This window comes from Dicentrarchus labrax, unplaced genomic scaffold (genome assembly GCF_905237075.1).
Source record: "Dicentrarchus labrax unplaced genomic scaffold, dlabrax2021, whole genome shotgun sequence".
NCBI classification, from domain to species: domain Eukaryota; kingdom Metazoa; phylum Chordata; class Actinopteri; family Moronidae; genus Dicentrarchus; species Dicentrarchus labrax.
The window spans coordinates 24,711,122-24,722,858 of NW_026136702.1; the positions used below are offsets into that span (position 1 = coordinate 24,711,122).

General features: G+C 40.7%; 1 protein-coding gene across 1 annotated transcript; it reads right to left on the reverse strand.

The window, feature by feature from the left end:
* Positions 1 to 970: 970 nt before the first annotated feature.
* degs1 (delta(4)-desaturase, sphingolipid 1) lies at positions 971 to 11,269 on the reverse strand. Its single transcript, XM_051424317.1, has 3 exons — positions 11,016 to 11,269; positions 4,786 to 5,528; positions 971 to 2,693 (listed from the first exon to the last, which is right to left on the reverse strand). The coding sequence occupies exons 1-3, from the start codon at positions 11,095 to 11,097 to the stop codon at positions 2,547 to 2,549; spliced, it is 972 nt and encodes a 323-aa protein (XP_051280277.1). The 5' UTR covers positions 11,098 to 11,269; the 3' UTR covers positions 971 to 2,546.
* Between the last annotated feature and the right edge of the window lie 468 nt (positions 11,270 to 11,737).

Sequence of the window (11,737 nt, forward strand, 5' to 3'; positions counted from 1 at the left end):
AAATACATAGACATTCTATATGTCCAAATACTGACTGTGAGGTAAAGTGGTAAAATATTCTAAAATATGGTGTACACTTAATCTGATAGCTTTTATGGGGCTAAAATGTGTTTTTCTGCTGCCTTGCTTCTCCAAACTGGGCCTTCTGACTGCAACCTACTGTAGATAACAGGGAACCTTTAACTCTTCCCTGCAGTTTCCAGAAGCCTTTACCAGAGAAATAAATGCCTGTGGACTGATCCAGACTGAACAGTCCACTAATAATGCTGACTTTGTTAGTAGTAATAACAACTAGAATCATCAAGGTCATTATTCAGGCTGTGGTTTGTAATGGTGTATTTTACAGGAGAAAAAAATGTATTCGAGTTGAGTTTAAAGTCTTATATAAAGAAGTATGACTTTTCTATTTTATTTGAAACTATTTTAAAGTGGCCCTCGTCATCTTCTGTAGTATTTAAAGGCCTTGAAGGTTGTTGCTCCCCCACAGTGTGTAAATCAGGTGGATGTTTTTACAAATGTTAAATAAAATTAAATCCGATACAAAAACATCATGTAAACCCTTAAGATGTCCACACAATCTCCACTCAAAGTCCACTTACTTGCTTTTTCTGGTGCTTTCAACACTCATCAGCAGAGGAACTGTGTTCAGTTGGAGGTGTTGAGTAAACTGCGGACTGTCTGGTTGACGATGGATAAACCAACTGGGAAGCTGCTTCATATACAGTGTAGTTTAGTTCTGTACTAAAACATAAGTCCTGTTGTCTCAGCTGTCACTGATGCTGATGTGTGGATGCCCTACATCGATGTTACATTTACATTCATTCCAAAGTTGTTATGGAGCTGTAGCGACCCACTCAATAATATCGTAGGCTGATATCTGCAGATCTCTGCACCCTCAGCCGGTCACATGATCAGGAGGGGCGCACTGTAAGGTCGACTGCAACAAACAGACGAGTATGAGACACTGGAGTGGAAATTGAATAGCTGTTTATTTAACATACAAATGAATGTAAAGTCCATTTTACAGAGGCAGGGTTTTTATTTTCCACTGTGTGGTCTTTATAAATTTATAATAATATAAATGTCAAGAATCCAACAGAAGAATGGATATAGACAGACAAGATTACTCTCCGGGTTACGACAGGAAACAATACATTTATTTGGAAACCCTAGGAGAGAGCCCTTGGCCCCCAACTAACTTGAGTTTGAGGCCCCTGGCTTTCAAAGCCTTCTTCACTGCCAGGAATAACATTCTAAATGGGAAATAGTACTCATTGGCTTTAAGGTAGTTAACTATTGAATATAAAAATACTAGAGTAGAATCAACCAATTCAGTAGTAACCATATTTCTTTTTGTTCCAGGTTGCTTCATGTCCCAATTTCAAACATAAGACACAGAGGACATGACCTCAGTGGTAGCTACAACCGGCTGCGAGTGAACAAATTCATACAATTTAAATTCATTAAGCTCAGAGGCACTGATCAGGAATACACTTTGTTGTGTAATGTGGTACAATAAAGTGCACGTTAAAAAGCAAAGCGGTTGAGAGAGAAAAAAAAGGGGGGGTCATCATAGGCCAGAAAAGGCTAACTTGTACAAAACACATAAAGCAACCAACACAAGCCTCCCCATGAACTCAATACAAGAGATATCAAACAGACCAGACCACACTCACATGATGGCATGGGGGGGTTCTATATGAGTGGATTCACTCAGTTTTCAACTTTGGTCCACTTTGACAGACACACACACACCAATGGCAAGGCTGCTTTCATGTTGACCTGTAGAGTCCACAATGGAGGGAGATCTGGTCTACGTTCATTCAGCTGTGTACAGTTAATCTCTGTGGCAGGTTCCAAACTGGAGGAGGCGCTCCAACAATGTGTGGCCTCATGTTCAGCTGTCGTAGCTATCTGATGGTTTCTGGGGCTGGTTGCATAAAGACATCTTCAGATAAAACTAGTTTGAACTTGCTACCCTAATGTAAGCTAAAACACTCCAATAAAGACTGAGTTACGCTGCAGACAAGCAGAGGACAATGTGGCTCAATGTTTACCACCCGGGGGGGGGGGAACAGAGCTGACGTGTGAAGAGCGCTCGCACATGGGCTCCAATTTCTGACAGCCATGAAAGAGCTGCCTTCAAATTTACATCTTGAAAAAGTCAATTATGAATTATATCACCAATATAATTCATAATTGATCCTGAGGGGGGCAGGAGTGTCTGCACCCACTATCACAACAATCCATCCAGACTTCGCTCAGAATACACAACAAATTAGACATCTATCTCAAGTTGAACTGTTGAAGTGATTTAAGTATTGAAGTCTTTGTGCAACCAGTCCGAGGTAACAAACCATAACCTCTTGTACCTTCAGTCTAACAGAAGGACCTGGTTACCAAATCATCAAATGGTGTTCTCTTGTGGAGCTCACTTCCAGACCCACGTACACAACCTCTGAACGGATTAATATGCAGGAAGCTGTTAGGTTTATTGGGTGAGTCGGGACACTGCTGCTTTGTTCCTGAGAAGCTTTCGGTTGAAGTTACTCCTGCTTGACGTCTCCCTTCAGCTTCCTCTTGATCCGAGAGTACGGGCTCAGCGCGTCGTCCATGATGAAGTCGTACAGGACCTTGACCCACGACGTGTACTGAGGCAGGTCATCGTAATACTCTGCTGCTATTTTCTTCACCTGGAAAGCAAAAAGAACATTTCAGACAGTTCACGTTTCACAGAGTCCTGTGCATGCTTTCATGTTTGAAACATAGTGATCATTTTATACTTTCACTTTTGTTTCCACACAGTGAAACAGCAGGGTTGGGTGCTTTTAATGTGGCTCTGACAGCCTGCTGACTGTTGTGATTAACTGTGGGTGGACAGAGCTGATAAAGCCTGTGGATATCAAACTAATTCTGTAATGCTAAAGCTGAGGTTCTCACTTTGGTCATTTATTCTAGTAATCTGTCTACAGGCAAGTAAACAATTAGAGGCAATTTCAATTATTCCAATAATTAGAATCCCACTGCATACTTTCTTCCTGGAAATGACTGAGCCTCAAAATAAATAATTACCAAACCCTTGTGCTGCTGTTTCAGTCTGCCTCAAGTATGTAGTAAATGAACTACAGTGTCTTTTTACAGGCTTTTTGTGATGTGCCCCACGCACTGGATGATGTGTTTACAGCGCTATTCAGTAGATAATTGTTGTTTTATAGTGTCTTATCTTTACTGCTGAAGATTTCACTTTATCTTCCTGCTGCTCTGATTAAATAACACATTCGATGGTTGGCAGGTGTTAATTTCACCCTCTTCATATCTATAGTAAAAATAGTCAGAATATACACATATACACATTTAGCATTTACCTGTTAACTTTTAGTATGAATTTATAGCATGTTAAATGCTAGCTGTTTACATATTAAGTCTATCACGTTAGCACACTAAGGTTAGCGTGCAATTGCATTAATCTAGACAGCAGTTGTCGGGGAGGACTGACTGTGACCTGTGCTGAGTTTTAAAGCAATGCTGTAAAGTGTAACCGTTAGTATTTTTCTGTTAGATGCTAAACTGCATTACGCTGTACTTAAATCAGTGCAACGGGAAGATTGAATCTAATAATAATAATAATAATAATAATCATCATTATCAGGGAGTGTACATTTACAGTCCTTACACACACTTACTGAAAGAACCAGATTTGAAGTGTTCACCACCCATATCTACAAATGTAACAATAGAAGTGAGAAGGGTCAAAGGTAGATACATTCCTTTTGGACCCACCACCATGACCTAATTATCTCATCATCTGGAGATAACAAACGGTCCTTGCATCATTTCTTAAAGACACTGATTTAATTGGTGTTATCTGAATTTCTAACCCTCTCTGGTTAGAACTCCCTTTGTCTCAAGATTGGCGTAGAAAACTAAAACCTCCATCTTGTTGGTGCTGCATTCTTGATTCTTTTCAGTTGTCGTGTGTTGTTTTTAATGCTACGTGGTCAATGACAATCCTAACTAGCTAACTATCCAAGTGGGTTTGATCATTAAGTTAACCAAAGAAGCGAGAAGAGATTGGGGCAAAAATGCCTGCATATAGTACAGCAACCATATTTTACCCTGAGACAGTGAAATGACTGAAGTGTTGATGTGAAACAACACACGGCCACAGTTGCACATTCAGTGTTTGTCAGAGGATTTAGTTAAGCTGCCTGCCTAGACACATTTGTCTCCGCCCAAATTCTTTTCTTTTTTACTAACCTCAAGGAAGGAAGTGTTACCGACAGTGCGGCCTGATTCAAAAGTCTGCCACTTAACAATAGACCTTTTTCACAGTAGCCATTTTGGCATCAAATAGTAGGGTAAACAATGGTGTTTTAATGATACTACTTCAAAATCTGTTCCATTTAGTGTAGCAGAGTCTCTCCACTCAGACAACATGCATGTATCCTTGGTAACACCTGTGTTTACCCTACTATTTCATGTCAAAATGGCTGCTGTGAAAAAGACCTCGGTGGGTAACAATTCAATTCAATGTGTATTTTTTGTATAGCACCAATTCATAACAGAAGTTATCTCAGGACACTTTTCAAATAGAGCAGGTCTAGACCGAACTCTTTATAACATTATTTACAGAGACCCAACAGTACCACCATGAGCAAGACCTTGGCGACGGGGGCAAGGAAAAACTGCCATTTAAGAGGCAGAAACCTAGGACAGATCCTTCGACTCTAGGTGGGTGGTCGTCTGTCTCGACCAGTTGGGGTCCAGTCACCCAGTTGTACTAACCATGGGCAGTCTGCGTCCTGGGATGCTGGGGAAATCATGGTGCTCGTTGTGGTAGCCCACATTGAAGGTGAGCAGGTTGAGGGAGCCGTAGTAAGAGTAGGTCTCGTGACCCTTGAGGAACATGTAGTGCTCAGCTATGAAGTGACCAGAAATCGGGTGCAAGCCCATGCCCAACATGGAGCCGGCCAGCATGTAGACCACGGGCTTGGCCCCCCACAGCCAGTAAAGCAGGAAGTCAAAGGTGAGCTGTACGGCCACGTTGGTCAGCTCCAGCTGAGTGATGGGTTTGGGGTTGATGCACAGGGGTCGGATGGCATAGAACAACGGCTGCAAAATAATCCAGACGAACTTCCGGAAGCGCGTGCAGAAGAACCAGCCTTCGAACTCAGTGGGGATGTCTACATCTACGCCGTCTCCTCCCAGGTAGCGGTGATGGTCCAGGTGATAGCGTTTGAAGGAGGCAGAGTAGGGCAGGCCGATAGGCAGGTTGGCAAACATGGCAAAGTAGCGGTTCCACATGGCCTTGTTGTTTCCAAAGGCCGTGTTGTGGGAGACCTCGTGAATAGCAAGGGTCATTGAGTGGTTGATACAGCTCCCGAAGGCATAAGTCCAGAACAAAACCCATTTCCAGTCCAAGTCTTTGACCAGGTAGAAAGCTAAAAACTGTATAGCCACCATCATGCACACAATCCATTTCAGCCTCGGGTCAGGACCCATCAACGACTTGATTTCTGGGTATTTGGCTGCAGGAGAAAAGCAAGAGTTCAATTCAGTGAGGGTTCATATGCTGGAAAGAAAACAGTGTATCAGGTCCTCAGATTTCAATCAGTGGATGTGTCAATGTGAAAAGAACAGAGCTTTGATACGTCTGCATTATTTGTTCAATGAGATGTACTATGAAGAAAAGCATGCTGGGTACAGAGACACATTTCAGTGTAGCTGAGTGACTGATTGGCCCCTTGTGAAATGTATTTTACCATTCCATTCTCCGATAAGGCAGCAGTAAAAATCCGTCACCTGCAGTGCCGTGGCACAACCAGTACTCTATACAACATTCAGATACCCACTGGCCCCCCGTCATAGGCTCTGAAATGTAGCTCACATTAGTCGTATGACATATATGATTTGCTATTAGGTCCGCTTGTTCTCTCAAATGCTAAAGATTCCTTCTAACTAGTTGATATTTATATGATCTTCTAGATGATCTTTTTTGGTAACTTAATAGACAAATTGTAAATCTGCTGTCAATTACTATATTTCTGTACACCTGCTACATTTATAATGTGTTGCAAGTCATCTTATCAACAATTAATATGAAGATGTATATAATCAATATTTTTTTAATCAAAAGAATAAGTGGGTCACACTTTATTGCAATTGAACACTGTTGTAATAAAAGAGAATGAAAGAGAAAGCAAGCCAGTTCAGATCCTGTTAGCTAACATCGTAAGTGGTCATTCCCATTTGGAGATATTTATCTTATTTTACATTATTAATTGTAAGAAAATGGAAATGTTATCCTTCAAATACTACTTATACTAATAATTCTTGCAAATCAGTCATGCCAGACTGCTGGCAGACAGCTGATATTGGCTACTTTTGTCTCTCACCTCTCTAACTGGGGCAGCAATGGAGATGTAGGCTGTAGCTATGAAATAAATCCTTTTATCAGATCTTTCTTATCTAACTCACTACAGGGAGATTAAAGAATAGTAACCATGTAAGGGGATTTCAGGTGACTTGCTCAAGACGTCATTCAGCTCCAGGCCTTTTGCACAAGTTTGAGGACACTCAAAAATTTTGAGCAATAATCCACCAGACTTATGGTTAAATTTCTACTAGCCAGTGAAAATTATTACTTGTGTTCAATGTTAATGTTTTTATTTTAACATGTCTTGTTGGGCAAGTGGGTCTAAAAACTACTTGCCCAAAGTCAGTTTTTACAGATTGTTTCATTTATTAGTGGTTATAAAATAACAAAGACCATTAAAAGACCAAAGTACAATAATGCCAATAAATCTTCCATCAGCATCCATCAACTACAAAATAACTCAATTTAAAAGCGTTGCCCTGGGCAATCCTGAGTGTTGCACCCCGCCCAGTACTGAGGCATGTACTGCATGTCTCTCCTTCGTGAAGACAGAGGGGGACAGCTCAGATTTCTCTGTATAACCGGCAGCCAGGCTGTTAGGGTAAATTAATGTTTCAGTGTTTCAGGTCATTGGGTCAGCCTTGACTCTCCAAATACTAGAACCCTGTCAATCATCTCCAGCAGTAACAGCCATGGTTTATCTCTTCCCCATTGCATGACATTGCGGTTGCAGTGTTTCATTCTCATATAAAATTCTGATGGATCAAGCTGTGAGCTGGTGTGTTTGTTTAATGACAAGAGGCACTGTGGAAGCTGACAGGAGTTGGTAGTTATCAGCTGACTTCCTACATACCTTCCACATCACTCATGTGTTAGCCACTCTGCACCAGGTCATTAATCAAATACAGACTGAGCTGTATTTGGGATTTTGAACGTCTACTGAACACTGCAAAACTTACAGCAGGTATATAGACCACATGCTGGAAGTGCTGACCTGATTCTTTGCTTAAAACGAATATTCTGCAAATCATCAACATTTGAACAGACTTCCCAATCGTATATAAATCGTATATACTTATGTATATTTGTTATTCTGTCATTGTATGGTTTTAACTCACTGTTATGTAAATATTTTCATCCATTTTACTTTACTTAGCCCACTTATTTGATAGTTGACAGAACAATCTCACCACAGGTCCACTTAATAGCAGCACTGGAGCTTTCGATCATGTCAAACGATCTTCCACTGTGGTGTGTGATATGATCAAATATCTATCTATCTATCTATACACTGATCAACACTAAAACCACTGAGATCTTCCAGATGAAGTCAAGATTGACTCATTTTCATGCCCACTCCTTTGCCAAAATGTTTAAATGGGTCTACCTGCAAAGACAAAGACTGGCTGGTGAGAGACATTCTTTCAGACTTAGTCAGGTCAAGGTGTAAGCTATGTCATGCTGTTTAAACTGTGGCTGACTTTGCAAACAGCCAAGCGTTGATAAGGCAACTGATGTGTTTAACAATGTGCTGAACATAGCCAAATTACTGACCTTTAGACTAAAGTTGACCTATCGTGAAAGTTGAGCTGAAGGAGGAGGGGTTGACACAAGTTTCACTTGGACATTATGAATCAACCATTTAAAAAAAACAACAACAAAAAAACTGGCATCTGGCCCATTCCTCTGATTCCCAGTAAGAACCAGTATCACAAGGACATTCCAATGGGACACAACCTGAAGTTACAGGGAAATGTTTGTACTGCCAATAAATATATGAAAAAATGAAATAGTTTAACTGCAGGGCCTTTCCTTATTCCTCGTCATTTCTCTGGAATAACCTTCCAGATGACATCAAAGCCAAACTTAAAACTCTATGATAATGGTCACTACCTGTCAACATAATCATTCCGGTGGGCCGGTCAGTGCTCAAATCTAAGGACAAAACTGAAAAAATAGCACCTGGGACACAAAGATACAACGTGAGGCAATTCTACCTCTCCTCTTGTGCTGTGTGCACGCAGTCAGTGGGTGTGGCGTCTGGGGCGCGTTTGATCTTCTCACTAACTCCTTCTCTCTGGATTAGGGCGTTCCCGTATCTTATAATATGTAAATTATTTGTTTGTCCTTAGCCCTCACTGTTTATCTCTGGATCTTTGAATTAGGGTTGTGCTATAGCTCATATGTAAATAGTTTGTTTGAGCTTGTAAATATGTAAATAGTTTGTATGACCTTCGCTGCTGCTTTCTAGAACTTTTTACTTCAAATATACGTCACTGTAATGAGTTTGTGATTATTTGGCTACATAAAAACGTTCAAAGTGTGTGTGTATGTACATTTCCACAGCAATCAAAAACAGGTTTGAATTAGCACTGCAGTCTGCAGTGATGCATTTATTAATTAGTTAGAAATAAACATGTAAAAAAGTTAATTTTGAGCCCTGGGGTCTGTCTCAGAGTCTCTATTAATCTATTAAGCCTAGCACTTACAGTCCGTCTTCAGCCTTCTGATAACTACTGTATCTCTCCAACTCTCTGTCCCACGAGCACAGGAGCCTCCAAGATGCATGCCTACATCTTGCTTTCTCTTTCATTTGCTTTCAAGGGTTGTCGAGAACAAACAAGTGTGCATTCCTTCTGCCCGAGAACTGGTTAGTCTCAGCAAACACCAGATCCTGTAAACTCATTTACAGATCCTGGCTATGTTTCTCAGTTTGTGGTGTCCATTTGTTTTCTATAATAAGTCAACCAGTAGGAAACACTGCTGGTAAGCTTAACTATATAAAGAAAAGCTGAGTGGTGTTTGACATTTTGAATACTGGTGCCAGTACAGTATCTTGTTAGGGTACCTGAGTTTCAGTACCAAAAAGACACTTTTTACTTAATCATGGATAGAACTCTATAAGCTTGGAGGTTTCATAGCCAGCTCTAAATAAACTCCTGCTCTTTAGATACCATGTCTGCTACGTGTGTGAAAACACATTCAAAGCAGCCTTACTAATCCATCCTGTAGCAGTGGCTGAGAGTCTCCTGACACTGCTGCTTTCAGTATGTACTAACATGAATAATTCAGCTCAGGAGACAGCCCTGCTGTCAATGAGTATCTTTTATCCATGGATCTGCTCTCACTCCCAGCACAATGGCAGTACTTTGTGTCGCCTAATTGACTTGAGTGTGTGTTATGTTAACAGTGAAAAGACATTGAAGGTACAAAATCTACACAAAATGTAGGCATCCTCAATCATCCAAAACAAAGCCCTGGTCACATGGGACTTAGGCAGATCACCTGACTTCCATTAAAGGGCACTTTGACACAAAGGAGGCCTTTTGTGTTTGCCGAGCACTGCCTATCGGGCTTCCCCTAGACTTCAGCCTCCATTAAAGTTCAATCAATAAGTGCTTAATTTTTTTACTTCTTATTTGTCAATGTTCATACAGCAATTACAACATACAGTGACTTATAATAGAGATCCAAAGGTTTATAAAAATAGCAACGATGCTGGGCTGAGCTTAACTTTACAGAAAGCGGTATCGTTACATTTGAACAATTAACACTTTCTATGACTGTCCTGCTTATTGTCTTAATCAATTAATTATCTGGTTACATCATCGCAATTTACAACAGACCCAGGTTAGGTATTCAAATGTCTTGTTTGTCCTACGACAGCCCGAACCCCAAAGACTAACAAAAAATCAATAGTTAGAATTATAGCTGAGATGGCAGACAGTTTATCGGCTATTGTTTATCAATTCATCTTTTCATCAACTTTCAAACAAAAATGCCACTCCGTCTCAGATGTCCTGTTTTTCTCTGTTTACTAGGGAGTAACGGATTATGTAACTGAGTAACATAATAAGGATACAAAAAAGTTAGTTATAAGATTACAGTTACATTTAGTAAGAAGTTATTTAGCAGGATTACAATTTTAACATACATCAGTTTCTTTAAAAACATTGTTGATGCTAAAAATCTTTTTCTCTTCAAAAGGTTAAATTCCTCTTTTGTCTTATATAATGTGATGAGGTCATTGGAAGTAACGTAAAGTAATCCCGTTAATTTAACATTCTGACACTAGGATTACATTACAGACTACAGATACGTGTCTTTCTAGTCTTCCGTTGTTGTGTAACGTTAGGTGTAACGCCGTCCATCTCCGGCACTGTGAACCGTTAGCGCAACTTCTGCTGTTTGAAGCTCACAGTCACTTTAGCCGTTTCAGGGAGTGGCGAAATGTCTCCTGGGGCTGTAACGCTGTACCGCTAATATAACATTAAGCTAACTAGCTGAAACTAGCGTGTACATACACAACGTTAACGTTACATATCTCCATTGTTATAAAACAGCCATTGGTGGTGGCTGAGAGTCAGTAAAACGGTCGTTAACTATTCACCGACATTAACCTGTGTCTGCTCGCTAGCACTTACCTAGCAAATACCCGGCGGATATGAAACCGTTAGCTAACGTTTAGTTAGCAAACCGAGCCAGCGTACTGCTGGTAGTATAGCTATTTAAGCACCATCACACGTTTACCTATCGCTACAAGTCCCAACAGACACCCAGCTGAGTTAACACTTATATCTAAAGTTAAGTAACGTTAGGTTTATCCAAAACCTGCTAACGGAAGGTAACGTTAGCTCACCCAGGATCTCTTTTCTCCTGTCGGCATGCGGCTGGTCCGTATACACCCATTCGTAGTCTTCACGGGCGACCCGGTTCCCCATCTTTTTTATTACTCTTTGAAACAACTTCCTGAGACAGGTAAGTATCCAAATATCACACGGTCGTTTTAAAAGAGAACTTCTGTGGTTCTCCTCTGTGGTTCTCCTCTCCTCAGTGAGTGTGTGTGACCTGCCCGAACATCAGTCGGCTCTGCCCGCTCTCCGCAGCTCCTCCCCCCGGCAGGCCTGTCACTATATAACATGTCCAATTACAATTACATAACAGCAGCTCATCCTCCTTTCATTGTTAGCCAGACTATTAACTATTGCAGCACTTTGTTGCTATAAAAAGCTTTATTGAACTTATGCCTTTAATAGCAATGGAACTGTTTATTATAGGCCTAATTACTTGAATCATGCCTATTAAAGCAATTTTTATAAAAATAACTTTTTGTCATATTTGCTGAAACTTTCCCTATATCCTGACAGTAGAACATGAGACAGATAATCTGTGAAACAATCAGGTTCCTCTGGCTTCTTCTGGTGCTCCTAATGATATCTGCAAGAATGAACCGGGCCTTTACAAAAACAACCAATCAGAGCGGAGGAAGATAGCTGAGTGTTGAGTCTCATCCCCTTGGTGCCATATAAAGACGCTTTGGGACTCTCTGGGAATGAGAGTCAGTGATCAACCATCTTAAAG

Excerpts from the sequence above, each read along its gene's own strand:
- degs1 (XM_051424317.1), bottom strand. The coding sequence starts at position 11,097 with ATGGGGAACCGGGTCGCCCGTGAAGACTACGAATGGGTGTATACGGAC. Across the intron at positions 5,529-11,015 it reads CAGGAGAAAAGAGATCCTGG|CCAAATACCCAGAAATCAAG; the intron begins GTGAGCTAACGT and ends TTTCTCCTGCAG. Across the intron at positions 2,694-4,785 it reads CAGGACGCAGACTGCCCATG|GTGAAGAAAATAGCAGCAGA; the intron begins GTTAGTACAACT and ends TTTGCTTTCCAG.